A 19,080-nucleotide genomic window follows, 5' to 3' on the forward strand; every position below is an offset into this window, starting at 1 on the left:
TTGCAGTGGAATTCGATTTTTATTCCTGATGCGAACTGAAAGTAGACATAAGAAGAAATACTTTTTAAAGGGTGATGGGAAAGCATTAGTCATTAAAAAGGGTTAGGCACTGAAAGATTCAAATCCACTAGATCCCATGAAACCTGCATAATCCACATCAACAGTATCTGGATCCGAGTCTAGAGCATCATCTCATTATTTAATCTTTAGAGATAGAGGGCTCTTGCTTTAAAACCATTCAACAAAACGGTGTCTTTGCTTGAAGTTTCTGTGATATTCTAGTACCATGCTGCAACAAGTTATGGGTGCTATTTCATCTGGATATCCCCCATTACATTACATTGGCCAAATACAGAGGTTATATATGGCTATATCCTGTTTTCTCCTTATAATTTACACCACAGCTTGAAGATGTCCTGAAGATGTTGGAGCATGGAAAAATTTACTTCTTACATACTCTCACATTCTTAAAGGATAAGTGAAGTACATCAGACTTCTCAAAAGGTATGATGACCATCTTAATCTGTACTATAAATACCGCAACTAAGTGAACAACTTGCTTCTGAGAAAAGTGGCTCAAGTGTTACAGTAATAACCCATAAAAGAAAGCAGCCTGGGTATTAGCTGATCAATCACCACTGTGATTCCTGCTTCCTTTTGCGGCCTGGTAAGACTTGAGATCTATCAAGCAGAAAAGCACTATAGGTGAAGTAAGAAGCAAGGGGCTAGGCCACTTTCTTAGTCCAGCAGGTTTCCGTGCTCTTGAGCCTTGGAAAGACTGTCTTTCCTATGCAGGTGATGGACCCCCATCCTTTTGGGGCTTTTCTGAGGGCGGGTGGAACCACTCTGTTGTCTGTGAGAGGGAGGCTTTTCTGCGTAATCCTCCAGGCCAGCGAGGACCCTAGGGCTAATGACGGGAAAGTCCTGTGGAAGGATGTCTTGCTCTTCGGCTGGGCTGCCTAAAGACGCACCTACATCTTCAGCAAACTCTTGCTGCTTGCCTGTGGCTGGGCTAGACTCCACCATAACCATTGTGTCACCACTAGCTCCATCATCATTGTCAAGGGCCATCAGTAGTTGCTCACTCTCCTCTTGGGAAAAGCTAGCACCATACTCACTTCTTTTGGTGCGTAGGTCTGCAATGCTGCTTGTATCAGTATCCAGGCTGGACTCTCTGCTGGCAGTCCAACTTTGAGTTGAGGAGCCCTCTTCTCCATCAGAGTAAGCTCCACGAAGGATTCCTCGGTCTGAAGCCCCCCTACCTGACTTGCTGCTGCGACTCCTCTGGAGTTCCTTTACTGTGTCACTGCTAAAGGAGGTACGGTTAACCAGGGTGCCTTCGGAGGATGGTGCCATCTTCTCCACAAACATTCGTTGCCAGTTGGTAAGCAAGTCTTCCTCAGAGCTACCTGAGCTGGCAAAGGCACTCGGTGGCTGTGGTGGGCTGCTGAAGGGACTTGACTGGCTAGACAAAGGGTCAGTTAAATCACTCTGTTGAGGCGTTCGTGGGTGCGATGCATGGCCTCCACCTGAAGATGATGAGGTCCCAGAACGCCAACCTCCATCAGACACTGCAGGGCTATTAGGGACGGTACGCTGCCGTTCTCCGGCCTCCTCTTCATTTTGTACCAGGCTGAGGGATATGGCCTGTCGTGTGGCATATGTGCAGTTAGGCAGTGGGCTGTTCTTAGGGATTTTTACCTTTTCATCAGAGGAGAATTCTATCACTTTCCGGCCAGGGTACAGCGGATGCGGAGGAGGAGGCGTAGGGTAGGGGTTTAGCTTCTCAAAGGAAGGTGCTGCCCCACCTTCAGCTGACTGTCCATCTGGACTACGGAACACACCATTAAGATGTGACTGATCTGATCCAGTACAGGTACTAGGCTTACTCTGTCCAGGAGCCCCATTCTCTCTGCCAGCACTCTCGTTTTGGGATACAGTCATATCCACATGGACAAATACATCCTCAGCCACTGGCCGCCCACTGCTGCTGGACTGAGCAGAGTTAAGAACAAGTGGTTCAGGTTTCTCAAGTACTCGAGCAATGACAGAGGTGGGCACCACATCAGCTGGTGTCAGACTCAGTGTGTCTGGGTCCTGGCCATGGGCTCCTTGAGGGCTCTGGGTCTGGTCAGGCAGACTGCTCTTCATGTGCTTATTCACCATCTCCTGCAGTTCATATGGCAACTAGAAAGCAAATCAGGAAAAGACAAATACATATTTCACAAATATCACTGCTTTTATGCAATTAAAACATACAACTTGAAACATTATAGTGGGCAAATTAATGTTAAACACAGATTGTCAGTATGTCCATAAACAAGCATTCTCAGGTTGTGCCCATCAGTGTCACCTCAAGTTTAAGCTCTACACAGTCTTCAAAATATATCCAGAAGAAGATCTGAGTGTTTTGTGTTTTTATTTGAAATTCTTTGAAATTCTTTATTCCTGCTTCCTTAAATGTGAATGGACTGCTAAATAAGATACATTTACACCAGACTTTGGGGTTCCTTTTATTCAAAAACACCTAATGTCTCCAACATAGAATGGAAAGCTAATGAAACAAGACTTGTGCACTTGTAACTGAAAAGCAAGAAAGAAAAAGGAACTTGAAAGGAGAAATGGGCAGGCAACTAGGACATTTATCTTACACTGCTGCCTTGATTGGATGAGGCCAACTGGGGCTTATTGATTCATGGAACACAGGCAGGGAAAATCTCTGATCATACAGTTTAGCTCAGCTGAGCTACTAGCTGTGGGGGCAGCTAGTAGCTGACAAAACCACAATTGCTCTGGACGTGAGAGCAAACAAGATCAGTGCATTCAAGGCAGCACTTTTAAACATGACTCCTAAATAATCTTTTAAAATCTGGGATCTTTATCTGCATGTTGCTCTAGTTTTTAAAAAAGGGAGACTTTACTTGTCACTTGTCAAATTTCTCATCCCTACCCCAGTCAAGACAATAATTTATATCATGGACACTGAATAAGATCTAAAACTGTATGAGAAGTGTCTTAGCTCAAGTACAAAAAAAAAAAAACAACAATAAGCAAAATATACCTCATGACTTAAGTCCATGACTTAAAACTTCGTCATTAAAAATTATACTATGCTACAATTGTACTCGGTGATGTAAAACTGGCTGATTGCAGCGTGCACTTCCTGCTGCTATCCTTTTTTTTTTTTTTTTTTTTTTTAGCAGATAAGCTACAATTATACCATTAATTAATGTGTCCTGATTAATATGTATAGCATACTTTCACGAGATGATGTATTTGGATTTGCAGATGGCTGACTTCAGACAATCCATGTTTGATTGAGTAGTGAGTATGTAACTGTCTGTCATCATCACTGAAAGTGTGGCGCTAAACATAATCAGCATTTCGTGAATTTGACTTGAAGTCTTGAGGACTGTCTTAAATGATTGCTTTTAAATTCTTAAGCCCTCAAATCACTCACACACTCTGTCCAAACCTCTACTATGTCCTTAAAATATGGTGTTGATAAAGAACAACGAGGCTTATGCTCCAGGACAAGGCCATATCCTGCTAGCCACCTTGTACCCAAAACCAGGAAAATAATAACCTGTAAAGATCGGAGGCTCTAAAACATCTCGACATCCACATTTTTATGAATGAAGGCTAGCAGTAATAGTTAAGCAAATAACATAGGATTCGTCTCTTTACTCAATTCATAAACACTTTAAAAAGTGAAGTGGGGTTTAGAGGTTCAGCTTAAAGGAAAGTACAAAGAAGGAAATTTATTTCTCTACAGTACCTTCCTCAATTATTGGCTTCAAGATTTCCAGTTATTAAGAAAACTTAAAGGGTGAATATGTGCTGCATTTTTTCCCCGTATATGTTCCAGTCAGGTTAGGCTTAATTTTGTAGGATGCACCACTAACAAAGCTGTGAATCTTAGTGAGCTATTTTCTATTTCTAGTTTTATGCAGTGTGAGGCTGGCAAAATATCCAGTCAAAAGTAAAAAAGAAATAAACATCATATCCTGAAGGATGTTATAAGGAAACGTGTCATGCAAGTTATTATCCATATTTAATAAATTATTTTTTCTTTATTGATTAAAATCTACTTATCAGAGCCTGGTAGAGGTTGGCATGTACCTATTAGGGTTGTGTTTCAGTGATGGGCATATTAGAGATAAGCAAATAGGCCAAGTATCAAGCACTGATTTCAAACCTCTCCCTTTTAGCACAGATTACATTGTATGAAACGCATCAATCGCCTTTTAGACTAAAAAAATGCAACCCTGAAAATAACATGGTCCCAACTTTCCTATCATTGTGCCACTATCAACCATAAAACAGATATGAAGTCATACAAATCTGCGAAAGTGCATTCTGAAAAGACTTCATAGTCATAGTAGATGAATATGCACACCCAACACTCACGTCTGCAAACTTGTGGTTTCTGAAATGGGACTTGTTGCACTTTAACAGCTGGACAGCCAAATTGCAGTCCTGCCGATAGCGTTCCTAAAAGAGAAAGAAATTAAAAAGTTAAGAAAAAAAAAAAAAAAAACAGTGCCACAGACTAGCCGTTTCCCATAGAGATGAAGGGGACTGATCTGCAGCTGATCTGCCCATGAAGATAAAACACCATGATTAGGCATTGTGAACAAATGGATAACTGGTTCTTAAAATCGCATAATGACCTTCCCACAGCTCTTCTGCCTATATACACTTAACAAGCATAGGAGCTGCTCATTTAAAAATGTATTTCTGTTGACAAAACTGGATTTTATTACAAATAATCTGTGCACAAGTGTTCAGATGACATTCCTGGGCCAACGCTATTCAAAGGGCAATAACGCAGAGAAGGAGTTTGACAAGCTGAGCATGTCTTATTGTGAGATTCCTGTTTCTATCTGTAGAACTCCATCAGGTCAAAGCCTTGTCCAAGACTGCAAACAGACTTGACAGTGCAGTTCTATGAAGGCTTAGCACCAAACCTCTCAATTTAACTTTTAATTTTCAGCTTCAGTGGTTACCAATTGTAGTCATAAACACGGACAGCTCCAGTCCACTGTGTGACTGACACACTTACTCTCTCTCACTCAAACACACATGCATGTGCACATACCTTATACACACACACACACACACACACACACACACACACACACACACACACACACACACACACACACACACATACAACATACATTCAGTTCCTCCAACTTGTCAATCGTGTTCTTAGCATCCACAAGCTTGTTGGTGAGTTCCACTATCTCTTGATCCATGGTCTTCTTGTCTCTTTCCACTTTCCGGAGCTGTAAAAGACAGAGTGAGCAGAAATTACAAATAGCCCTTCAAGCAATTCTCCAGATAGATCAGGCAAACCCTGAGCTAGTGTTTTAAGACAGAGCAGAAAGTCATCTCCTTATCGATTCGCAAAAAAACCTTTAAGCCACTCATCTTTAGATCCCTGCTCTCAGCATCAGCATAAAAAAAGTTAAAAAAAATAATAATAAAAAGGTAAATTTTTAATAAATTCTAGGGAAAGAGAGACTAAGCTGAACAGATGCCTATAAAAGTAGTTTTTTTTTAATGTCTTGTTGATTTGTGACATGGTGCATCATCATGCTAGAAGTACCCATTAATGCAGAGGCCCATTAATGCTGAGGCCAGGAAGGGATGCACATGGTCAGCACCAATATTCAAATAGTGGCATTCAGGGGATGACTGACTGGTATTAACAGGGTCCCAAAGTGTGTCAAGAAATCAGTCCCCTCACCATTACACCACCCCCACCAGCCTGGGCTGTCAACATAGAGCATGTTGACTCCATGGATTGGATGTTGGTGCCAAATTTTAACACTACCATCTGCGTGCCTCAGTAGAAATCAAGATTCATGTGGCTAAGATTTTCCTGTCTTTAAATGTCCAGTTTTGATGAGCCTGTTCCCACTTTAGCCTCAGCTTTCTGTTCCTGGGTGACAGAAGTGGAACTCGACATGATCTGCTTTTGGAGCAAATCCGCCTCATGGTTTGACATATTATTCTGAGAGTAGTACATAGTGGTTATCCGAGTAAATGTAGCCTTTTTGTCAGCCTGAAACTGTCTGAACATTCTCCTTTGACCTCTCTTATCAACACTGTGTTACTGTCCTCAGACTGAAGGATTTTCTCATTGCATTATTCTGAGTAAGCCCAAGAAAATATGTGTAAAAATCCCATAAGTTCAACAGCTAAAAAAATACTCAAGGCAAATAAAGCAAATAAAACATGAATGAATTAAAAATGACTACTGTCCCTTAGCTCCACATGGTCAGGAAATTGGAAACTACATAAATGCACAGGGTTTTGTTAAAGCGCGCATAGAAATTAATTCCAATGTTTGTGCATAAATATAAAAAAAAAAACTAAAACCTGTGGCCTTGAAAACCTGCAAATCAATTAGCAGAGTTGTAAAGGGCTGTTTTTGTTACAGATAAAAAGCCCTTTGCGATAATATAGAAGCTGATATTTACATCTAGCTGTGTAGATACCATATATAGCCATAAGAATATAAATTGGCTTTGGTAAATGCTTATGCCATGGCTCTGCATTATTTTCTAATTTTTAGCTTCAAAATTTCATACTTTTCTTTCATCGACAGCTCTCTAGTCATCATGTTGACTTGTCATTTAAAGGCAGCACCCAGGACTCAAATGTTCAAACAAACATGGTATATCTGAGCAAGCAGACACCTGTCAGTGGCAAATTCAAAATATCATTCAGTGTGTCAGTAGCAAAAATATTTTTGATTACTTGGGAGAAAAAAATTTGTGGGTTTAAACAAAAGGTGCTATGTTCTCGACAAATCGAGATGTAAACATCAAGAAATGAAAGCTTAAATTCAGATTGTCTCATTCTATCTCAAATGACTTCAGTGTATAGCAACAGATGACAGAATTAGCCTTGTAATTTTAATATTTTTTGAGAGGGACTCTGTGTGTGTGTGTGTGTGTGTGTGTGTGTGTGTGTGTGTGCGCGTGTGTGCGTGCGTGTGTGTGTGTCCATTTATCTGCCAACACCATATTAACAGCAATTTGAATGTACACAAAGCCAGTGTCTGCATTATGGGCCCACTGCACGTGCTGAGAAAGCTGACAGAGTCAATGGATTTAATTGAAATGAGTGCTTCATAAAACATCACAGAAGTGAAAAGCTAAGCAGGTCTGCGCAGTGCACACAGTAATTTAAAAGGGTGTGTAATCAGATGGCTGGATATGACATTATAAATACTGTCTTCTGAGCCAGAGAGTATTTCCAGGACTAAAAAAAAAAAAAAAAAAAAGACTTGCAATGAAAAAAAAAAATCTTATGATGTAAATTCCAAATACATTTAATAAATGTTAATGACATGGATACACTTCTACCCAAAATATAAATATCCTATACTTTTTTTGATGTCATGCCGGCTTGTCCCATTAGCTTAATAGAAGGATCAAAAATGCTGTGTGATGGCAAGCACCAGAAAGCATGTTACCAACCATTTATTGAGAATTTAGAAACAATGTGACTATTGAAGCAGTAAACTCAGTGCACAGATCTGTAAAGTAAAATGCATTCTAAAGAGTGAGGAATGGGGAGACAAGATAAGAGGTGCTTTATCAAAATGCATTCAATTTGATGATCAGTTTGAAGTTCAGTGGTTGAACTGCCTAAAAGGCCTCAGAAAGCCCACATTTAGCTGATGGCACTCAGAAAATTCTCACATTAAACACACTGATAATTTATTTGTCTTTTGTACCTTAGTTGCCTCGTAAGATATTTAAGCCTTTGCCAATGCCTGATATTGACAAAACCTTACATCATACAGCATTAGGTATCAGGTAGTGCTTTTCAACCACTGCACTGCACACATGCACTGCAGCGTCATGCTTCGAACGTCAAAGCACTGCCATGCAGAGGAAGACTATAAGGGTGAGAGACAGTGGAGACCGGAGAATGAAATGTATACTAATGCACTTTGAAAGGTAAGAAGATAGAACAGAATGAGTGATCACGCAACTGCATGAACCCAGGTTTGACTGATGGCAGCCTGATGGTGATGGTTGTGGTGGCGATGTAAGATCCAAATCATGGCAGCATGAGTAGAGAAGAGGAAAAGTTTGAAAAAGAAAGAAATGATGGGCACAAAGCACAGTACGAGTGTACACAATGAGTCATTGTTTTTGTTAGCTTTAAAAATAAATAAATAAATAGATAAAAATTGGGTAGCCTGGCATTGTACACTACATTGCAATGCCACCCGTGTTATATACCAGTATGATTACATAGGAATTATCTTTATATATAGACACACTATATACATATATATACACACACACACACACACACACACACACACACACTTGAATTTTAACACATAGCCACAAGCTTCAACATTATTTTTTCAGACCAGCAATGCCTAACAAAGGCATGTTGTCTTATGATTTGCATCACTGTAAAACCATTTACTCCAAACATGTTTGATTACATTAGCATTTGAAAAAGAAATTAGACTGACAGCCATGCTGTAAATTCATTCCCTTTAACCTCCAAGTCTCTTTATGGTAAATTCTATTACCCAAGCATAGTTTTTTATATTTTATACACACACGCATATACACTGTATATGTACTTGAAATTCACATGATGTTGCAAGACTGTAAAAATAGCTTTAAAAAAAAAAACAAAATCTTCACTAGCTTTTTATTTCTTGTTACTCCTAAAAAAGCTAGTGGAAAAATTAGCCACCTCACAAACCATAAAGACTGAAGCACATTTGTACCATCAGTTGCATCCTTTAAAAAGTTCCCTGTCAGTTTTCACACACAGATTCTGGATCTGCTATTTTACAAAGAACTGTCCCGACACATTCAGTGCTGCTTTGCTACATGTGTTCAGGCTTAAGTTTGAAAGTCCATGTCTGGGATTTAAATTGCCAAAACTTTATGTTCCATTGGATGGAATAATTTTTTTCCTATGCAAGGAAGTTAATATTTGATGTGATTTAATACTTTCTCTTACTGTAGTTCACATTTTAGTGATGTGGTGTTGGGAAGTTGAGTACTTTTATACAAAATAGACATACTAAAAAATTTAAACGAAGTTCCTTAGACACTTTAATTTTAAAACAGACTAATGTATGTATTTATTTTTCCCCCATTAATCATTTATTTTGGCCAGAACAAACATCTAAAATAATCTCTTGGAATTGTCATGTAAGCCTTTACGCACCATGCACCCCAGATCTAAATGTTACAGCCCAGAAAAAATTAGTGGAAGTGCTTGTAGGAGCAGCAGAAAATAAATCTCAGAATCATTTATGAAGATGATCAAATAGTTATTTATTAAGAAATAAAAGAAACTGAGATAGTTTTGAACAAAAATATTCCTCACAACAGTTTTGATTAGTAATTTGCTCTTGCAAGATGATACTGCTTACTGAGCATGATCAAAATCTCGAAGTTAAGGAGCAGCACTCTGGCTTGAAGGATACAACATAAGTGGCAGAGTATAAGAAATTTGTCAACATGCATGTTAAAGGTTTGTCAGGTTTATAGATCTTAATGTAATCCCTGTAATTCCACATGAATAAGCTAAATGCTAGCCTGACTTATTCCAAACTGACTGAAATTAGTGAAACCAATAGCCAATGAAATGAAAAACATTTGTCTAAAAATGAACGCAGCAGGTAAAGGTAAAAAGGAGAACAATTACCAGGGCATGAAGCTTCTCTTCCAAATCCTGATTTGCTCTCTGTGAGGCTGTGTAGCTGTTTTGCAGTCTGTGGAAGAAAAACACTTAATTAACACAGCAGGAACAGAAGAAAAGTTCATGATTTTGCATCAGCTCATACTCTACTTTTTAGAGATGAAGGATCGGACATTAGCACAAAAGAGTACAGCGCCATTATATCCAGCAATCCAGGAAAGAATATTAAAGCAGACTTATTTGTTCTTGCCTCACATTTACAGTGATGCAGTCTATTAGCATATTTAACTACATCCTTAATAATGTAGCACTGACAAAAGACGAGTATGGCCTGATTTAAGATAAGATGAAGTGTAGCCCCCTGGAAGAAAATTCTTCTTTATTTTTCCTTTCAGCAGGTATTCCTTCTTGCCTACGTCTCTAGAACAATACACAAAATGTTGGGTTTTCATACAATGTTGCAGCAGATAATCCGCCAAATGTTGCTTAGACAGTGTATAGGAAAAGTGGTTTAGCATTTCTTATTTTAATTAATACATGTACATGGAAATAAATGCAAGTATGAAAAGTACTTTTGGTACTCAAATGTATAAAAATCCTAGTTGTATGCATTTATGCATCACATAAATAGGATACAAATTATTTCATTTTTAAAATTACTCTAAACTCCAAACCACATAAAACATTTTTTTTACATACTAAGTCATATTTAAAGGTTAGTACCCCTCATTAAATTCTGTTTTATGCAAAAACAAATAAATCATACAATCACGACAAGTGTTTTTCCCCCCCAACATCCAATTATTTATTTAACATAAATAAAGCCAAAAAAAAGAAAAAGAAAAGACAAACAAACATGTGGTTTATACCAGGTACTGCTTCCATAGAATTTAGGAGGAGTTGTTTGGCCGTATTGCCCAGTGCCATGTTTGGGAAAATATTTCAACAGAAATACTTCTACATAGTTTTACACAGTAAATTAACATGCCTCGCTTTGAGGCATCATTATGCACAAAATATTCCTTCATCCAATATTAATTTCTGAACACACTGTCAGTTCATGGATTGTGAGTTGAGTAAAATTCATGTTTTAACTTATTTTCAATCCACCAAGTCTTACCGTTGACGATTCTCAATATAATCACATTACATTCTTTAAATATATAACAAATGTTTAAGTTCAACAATATTAAAGGAGCATTAATATCAATTTATGCTTACAAAGACCACTGGGATTAACCGAGTCTATTTTACAGTTAATAGAGTTAGCGTGCCTAATTTACCCCGCTTCGGATCAATATCATTTTACACATGGGGTTTTCTGTCTCACCTCGTAAAAATTAAAACTGAATGCTAAGGAGAACAGCTATGAACTTCTATAGTGTAATATAATAACTCAGGCCTCATTGACACATGCAAAATGTGTTTAGTAATTGGCATCACTCAGTGTTTATCCTGGAATAAACAGAAAAAAACAAACTTATGGGGCAAACTATAGGATGAGGAAAAAAAAAAAAATACAGCACCTGTTATTAAAAAGTCCTATTTTCAGTTACAACACACTGCCGTTATTACTGATCCCTAATACATGCATGTGAGGTTGGCACAGCGCATGAACATGATGTGCATGCACACTGTAGCGCGCATTTCATTCATTATCTGATTATCCAATTACACTATTATACAAAATGGCACTGAGGGTTAGAAAAGTGGAGCAGAAACCACAACGCAGTCTCTGATTTGACAGGAAGGAAATGCTGATTGGTTCCGGCTGCTGTTGAGAAATACGTGAGACAGGTATGCAGCCTGATTGGAAGTGAAGAGCAGACTGATTGCAACAGAATTAAACTCTGACCTAATCTGGGAGACGTGTTTAGCAGAAACAAGTGCCATTAAATGAGAGCAAATCAGACTGGGTGATGAGGATACACAATACAGATAGAATAGTTTTTTGTTTTTTTTTATTAACATTTACAGAAAGATTTAAAATAAAACAGAGAAGATTTTAGCCAATATTCCATCAGCATAAGTGGTTCAAAGAGATGGTGGTGATTTAAAAAACAAATCTGCACATGCTCATTTAAAACAAACACATTGGCAAGCAAAAGAAAACGAGAAATATGTCGAAAAATCACGATTCGTGATTTAATTTATTCGTTCCCTTTTTAATTTTTAAACCTATTTTAGCAAGTTACTGAACAGAGCACACAGACTGATTCCTCTAAGTTCCTTTACAAACAACTTGTGAAAGCATGCACATTTTTAAAATACAATCTAGCATGGACATGTCTTATAGTTTTCAACTGTTACAATAAGTATTACATAATTAGCCGAATATATTGCGAAAAGAAAACTTAACATTTCCCACTCTAACATTTAATTTGACCAGCTTTAGATGTAAATAACTCATTAGATTCATTTGTGGAAATGATTCCTCATGCTCCCAGTGCTACACTTTTACTGTTTGAGTCATGGAATATTCCAGGAGGACAATAAATCCAATAGTGAGATAATTTGATCATTCACTAGTGTCACACAGTGTCATTCACTAATCAGCTGAATACATTTTATTGCTACATTGCATTGCTGAGTGTAGACCTGACCAACTGAAGACACCCCTGATCATAACACTGCCTCCAAAGGCTTGCACAGTGGGTTCTTATCCTGATGCATCCATCTCTCTGTAATAGGGTCAATCTGGACTCATCAATTGCAAATTGCTCCAAAGTCCAATATTTATGTTCCTCAGCAAACTGAAAAAAAATATTTATTAGCCTATTAGCCTAAATAAAATCAATGATTTTCTTACGACTACCCAGCTGTTTAGTCCTGATCCTTTTAGTTATTGTCATGCTGTGTAAAGGAAATGGTCTTACTTTTAGTATTAAACATAGCTAGGATTTATTTTGTAGATGGTTTAAGATGCAACTTCAAGTGTTTATGTGATCTCTGATTACACTTATTTATGATTTTATTTTTTTCAAGCTTACATTTCTTCCATGAAGTTGATGATTCAGCAGTTCCAAGTTGATGATTCAGCACTATTCTTCCAGGTTTTAATTAGACGATTAAAGTTTTTTAATAGGACAGTTTCTAACTTAATTTAATTTAAGCAATTTAATTCTAGTAATTCCCTTAGTTTTCTTAGCTTGATGCAGGACAATAATTAGACCCTTATAAAATGAGGATTTTTTTTGGCCGGACAGTGAACAACCTCATGGCATGAGTCATGTCTTTCCAACACTTGGCTGTTTATGTACACTTTCAAGTTTTTCTAGGTTTCAGCACTCTCTTTGGGATGCTTTTTTGGTGTTAATATAAAATTAAACTAAATTAAATTCACCACATTAAATTCAGTTAGTGTCCTTAGTGTCTAAAAGACAGAGACAAAGATATGATTGAACAAGTTTACTTCTGTAAATGAGAGTTGATGTTAATATTCTGGAAGGTCATGATTCAAGTGTGAAATATTGAAGATGACAAATTGTCTTGCACCTCAGTGGTCTAATATGTCCCGAGTGTAACTGTAAGAGACCAGTGAGGACAAGAGTATTCAGTGTATACAAATCTAAATCACTGATGTGAAATTTGAGCTAGTATCGGACAATCACATCTCATCAGGTCATGGCCAAACCATTGAGAAGGTCTTGTGCATCAGTGCTTCCTTGCTACACACATCTTTCCAATTTCTGTCTCAAACACATTAAATTGACTTAATTTAAACTGATAGTGGACAGCATATTCATGCTCTCATTATCTTTCCTGCAGTTATTATGGTCATTAGAAATAAACAGAGAGGACAATGTTCAGTGCACGTTGGAAAGAGGGAACAAAAGTCCCAAACAGAGTGAAGAGACAGTAAGTACAAAACCAGATGGTGAAAGCCAGCTAACAGTCATGGGAGTTAGTTTGTCTGGGCAATAGTGTGTTACTGAGTAAGGCAGAGCTACTGAGCTATCACATCCATTGGGTATTCTAGAGAAAGAGAGAGACACACACAGACAGAGTGCAAGATGCAAAGACAAACAGATGGTGGGGCTAACCTTCGAAACTTGTCTTTCATCTTCTCCAGATCATCTCGTGTTCGGCCCATCTCTGTCTGCATGTAGTGCCGGCGGCTCTCGAACTCCGCCTCCATCGCTTCCATTTTATGAGTGGTATGGGTGAGATGGCGGCGCAGGTCTTCATTCTGCTGTTGTAAGATCCTCAAAACATACACAGGAAAAAGATGTAATCAATACAGCTAATAATTTAATGCTCTAGAAATGGCTTGATGCACAAGTAAACTACTAGACCAATACATCCCGTCTTCTACTTTGAATCCAGCATCCTGCATACAGTCTAAAACTTAATGATGTTCATGTCTGTCCGCAAATCTAATCTAGGAAAGGTGTGCGAGTGAGTGCATGTGAGAGAGAGAAAGAGAGACCGTGAGGACACAATATGCTAAGGGCAGTTGGTTGTGTGTTGAAAAGACAAAGGCTACAGTCTGAAACACAATACATCTGCTATGAGCCACAAAATGTTTCCTCTATACACACTGGCTCTGAGGAAACCTACTAATTGGGAAACGAATAAGAAGTCATTTTGACTTGCTTCTATACCAAAAATATTTAACAGCATGTTAAGTCAAAATCTAGAGACAGATTACAGAATATTCATTAAGTATAAATCAAGTGAGGTGAAAGGAAAATTAAGATTTCCATGACTATATAGTTTCTTATGTAAATGATCAAATGAATAAATGTATCATTTAATGAATGCAGCCAAAAAGGCAACATTGCTCCAGTATACAGTCATGGCCAAAAGTTTTAAAAATGACACAAATATTAGTTTTCACAAAGTTTGCTGCTAAACTGCTTTTAGATATTTGTTTCAGTTGTTTCTGTGATGTACTGAAATATAATTACAAGCACTTCATGTGTTTCAAAGGCTTTTATCGACAATTACATGACATTTATGCAAAAAGTATTTGCAGTGTTGGCCCTTCTTTTTCAGGACCTCTGCAATTCGACTGGGCATGCTCTCAATCAACTTCTGGGCCAAATACGGACTGATAGGAAACCCATTCTTTCATAATCACTTCTTGGAGTTTGTCAGAATTAGTGGGTTTTTGTTTGTCCACCCGCCTCTTGAGGATTGACCACAAGTTCTCAATAAGAATAAGATCTGGGGACTTTCCAGGCCATGGACCCAAAATTTTAACGTTTTGGTCCCCGAGCCACTTAGTTATCACTTTTGCCTTATGGCACGGTGCTTTATCGTGCTGGAAAATGCATTCTTCTTCACCAAACTGTAGTTGGATTGTTGGAAGAAGTTGCTGTTGGAGGGTGTTTTGGTACCATTCTTTATTCATGGCTGTGTTTTTAGGCAAAAATGTGAGTGAGCCAACTCCCTTGGATGAGAAGCACCCCCACACATGAATGGTCTCAAGATGCTTTACTGTTAGCATGAAACAGGACTGATGGTAGCGCTCACCTTTTCTTCTCCGGACAAGCCTTTTCCAGATGCCCCAAAAAATTGGAAAGAGGCTTCATCTGAGAATATGACTTTGCCCCAGTCCTCAGCAGTCCATTCACCATACTTTCTGCAGAAGATCACTCTGTCCCTGATGGTTATTTTGGAGAGAAGTGGCTTCTTTGCTGCCCTTCTTGACACCAGGCCATCTTCCAAAAGTCTTTGCCTTACTGTGCGTGCAGATGCGCTCACACCTGCCTGCTGCCATTCCTGAGCAAGCTCTGCACTGGTGGCACTCCGATCCCGCAGATTGGACTTTCTGGCTGGACTTTCTTGCATGAAGCCTTCTTAACAAGAATTGCTATTGCTATTATAAAAACTTAAGCAGCAACTTTTTCAATTTCCAATATATATGTAATTCTCAAAACTTTTGGCCATGACTATACATTATCCTGATCTCTTCTGTGGTAACTCATCTCATGTTCCCTTCAATCTCCACTTAAGTGTAAAGAGCACTAGCCATTATTTCCAGTAACTGGGGCCTGGCCTGCATGTGGGTGTGTGTATATGTTTTGTACTTTCGCCTGTGTGTCTCTTTATACATTATCTGACCCTATTGCTCCCTATTCAAACAACAATCACAATAATCCATATTAATATGCATCTAAAGCTGACTTTTCCCATGTTTCCTTGCTGCCTGACAGAATGTTAAAATCATGTGTAAGCTTCACCGATTGACAGGAGAGGTTTTATGAGTAGGCAATTGCTGAAGCCCTTAGTCTCACTCAATTTTGTACGTTTTTTTTTTCTGATGACGAGCTTCACAACCTTGAATGCTGCACGCTCTGCACCCGTTTCCATAATTCAGAGTGAAAGCTTATTTTAACAGCCACAAATGCAACAAGCTTTTCAGAGCAGGATAAAGTAACTGGACTGAAATAATCTTGGAGGTTGCTGACAAGCTACAGGAAAACATTAGTGGTTGGTAATGTGCCAAGTCCGATAAACTGCTTATTATTATTAAAGCAGTTCATCCTCATATAAAATGGACCAGACTCTTTAGCAAATGCTAGCAAAGTCTGGATTGAGAGATTATGGTATTAAGCCTCTGGAATGTATAAACTGTCCTTTATGGCATAGTTTGGGCCTGATTTAAAAATAAAGTAAAGAGCCGAAGACATTCCTTATCACCATAAGCTATTTTTGTTAAAGAAATTTCATGCTGACGATTGCTATAGTAACTAACTTTGCTTGAGGCATTTGCAATTCTCCAACTATAACACTGAGCCCCATCGCATGACCCTGAGTAGAAACAGTGACAAGTCAATGATCTTTTATTACCTACTTCGGATGGCAGAGCTTGGTCCTTAAAAATAGGTTCAATAAAATAATTACTAAAAGAGATTATTAGTAGACTTATGTCTGGTAAAGCAGTGTCCCAATAATTCACTTCTTTCCTTCCCCCATCAGTGAGTATTTAGGCCAATCAATGAAGCTGCCATTGTCACATGGCATAAATGCTTCTGTTATCCATCACTTGGGAGGACTTTATTGGTTTACCGTCACTAAGCACATGCAGTTCCACTCCAACGATCATGCTCAAGTTGTGCTTGAACAACTCCATTAATTTCATGGAATTTATTATAAAGAAAAGTATTTGCATAATAATGCAGTGGCTGAGTAATAGTAAATACAAAATGTTAGTACATCACTTGCAAACAGAATTTTTGCAGCTATTTTTGAATAATTTAAAATGGTCAAAGCATGCTTTTAGCAACTTCACACAGATGGCAGTAGCAGGAAATCCCATGAGGGCTGTCCTCAGTACCGAATAAGACACCAGTGGTCATGCTGAGTATTAATGAACTTAAAGGACAGGAGGACGGCAAAGTAAAAATTGAGTCAAGTGGGGACCTCTTAATCTTTGCACAGAGATGTCCTATGGCTCTTGCCCACTGACACACTGTGTGTGTCTGTGTGACACACACACACACCTATTGATAACTAATGTGTGTACGGAACCTTTACCTGTGCTGCTCGCCAGACAAGGATGTGACAGGTTTAAATGAAACATTAAAACCCCTCAAATTACACAGGACATAGAACTAATTTAATATTTGATGAATTATGTAAAGTCCATAAAAAGCAATACAGACGCACACAAAAAATTTACAAACAATACGTCAAATATGAAAGAAAAACTTACTTAATTTTTTCAGCATCTGATAATGACTCCTGCAAAAGATACAAAGATAACAAAATAAGCAGACATAAGCTAAAAAAAAAAAAGCGAAAAAAGAAGAAGAAGAAAAAAAGGCAACTACTTGTACCAAGTATGAATGTTTCTTTATAAAAAGTATTCTTCTCTCCCTGGTAATTATAAGACATGATTTGAAGCTACAGTATAATTAAGCATAAATGAACAGCTTGCAAAGGACAACAGAATTATTAATTAAGAACAAGCTGATTTTAAAATTGCAAATAGGAAAATACACCAGTCAGAGCTAGGACAAACCTTAGAAGTGCACTTGTGATGCACAATTATAAAGATAATTGGCATGAAACATTAATATGTTTTTTGTTTGAAACTACGAAATTTCTTTGACAGCTGTGTTTTTCTCCTAATTAAAAGAAAAAGTATCATACAATGCACTACAATGTTGATAACATTTACAATTTCTTTTCTATAAAACTTAGCTCTGATGACAAGATTAAATTTGCATTTTTATCAAAAGACTTATCAAATAAAACACAATGAATTTGATGAATCGTACATAATCTTCCATAGGAAAGGTACCGAATATTAAAACATGCATTAAATTTGGCAATATAAATGATAAATTGACACAAACCCATAATGTGTACATTCTAGGGGTGTAACAGTACACATATTTGTACATTACCCATCAAATGTATATTTTCTCTCTTAAACTGTGTAGTCAGTATGCTAGACTTAACAAAAGAAATAAGTTTGTATGTTGATTAATCAAGTTAAACAGTATAACCCCATTTAAAGATAAGATTTTACTTTGCTGCTATCCAATGTCATGTTGATTCAGGAACCTTATTTGGGAACAATATCCCAACTGAACTTCTGTTGCAGTGACATTTGGGCATATATAAATTAGGCATATATAATTATCATTATTTTTCACAGTCATGTCTACATTTAATTTCTAACCCCTTTATAACATATATATATATATATATATATATATATATATATATATATATATATATATATATATATATATATACACACACACACACACTGTGTGTGTGTGTGTGTGTGTATGTATGTATGTATGTATATATATATATATATATATATATATATATATATATATATACACACACACACACACTGTGTGTGTGTATGTATGTATGTATATATATATATATATATATATAAACACACACATACATACATACATACAAATAATATGTGTGTATATACTGTATATATATTTTGGAAAACAATGACAAAAAGACAAAAAGGTGTGGAGAAAGAAAAACTAAACATGGTACACATACCTTCATTTGTGATAAAACAAAAAAAGCAGCTTGTGATGTTGGTATACTCTCACTTTCCATATGACTTGTAGACATTCCAGCCTTTGTCAGCTTTGATTTATTCACATTGTCCTTTGGCCAAGTCCTTGGCTCCAGCTGGGCAGACTGGTGAGATAGTGGCTGTTGTAAAACACCCTGTCGATTCCTTCCATCCCACTCGGTCCCACTGCGATGCATGGAATCACCACTAACCTCTATCCGTCTATATTCAGAACTCTTGGATTCATGTTGTATTCTTTCCATTCGGGGGTTCATGTGCCCTTTCTCTGGCTCTTTATGCAGGCTGTCCTGCAGAGAAATGTCTCTTGTTTTGGACCTGACTTTGTTCTCTATCCTTGTCTCTTT

General features: G+C 37.6%; 1 protein-coding gene across 2 annotated transcripts in view; it reads right to left on the reverse strand.

Annotated features, from left to right (window-relative positions):
- Window positions 1-19,080, reverse strand: part of tjap1 (tight junction associated protein 1 (peripheral)) — a 66,042-nt gene continuing 46,962 nt past the window's right edge. For both annotated transcript variants that reach the window (XM_053501676.1, XM_053501675.1), the window contains exons 5-10: window positions 17,369-17,397; window positions 13,749-13,910; window positions 9,712-9,778; window positions 5,184-5,291; window positions 4,411-4,494; window positions 1-2,187 (exon numbers count right to left, since the gene is read on the reverse strand). In XM_053501676.1, coding sequence (XP_053357651.1) covers window positions 739-2,187; window positions 4,411-4,494; window positions 5,184-5,291; window positions 9,712-9,778; window positions 13,749-13,910; window positions 17,369-17,397 — 1,899 coding nt within the window. In that variant the 3' untranslated portion in view covers window positions 1-738. The remainder of the gene's footprint in view (window positions 2,188-4,410; window positions 4,495-5,183; window positions 5,292-9,711; window positions 9,779-13,748; window positions 13,911-17,368; window positions 17,398-19,080) is intronic.

This window comes from Clarias gariepinus, chromosome 8, assembly GCF_024256425.1.
Source record: "Clarias gariepinus isolate MV-2021 ecotype Netherlands chromosome 8, CGAR_prim_01v2, whole genome shotgun sequence".
Lineage (NCBI taxonomy): Eukaryota > Metazoa > Chordata > Actinopteri > Siluriformes > Clariidae > Clarias > Clarias gariepinus.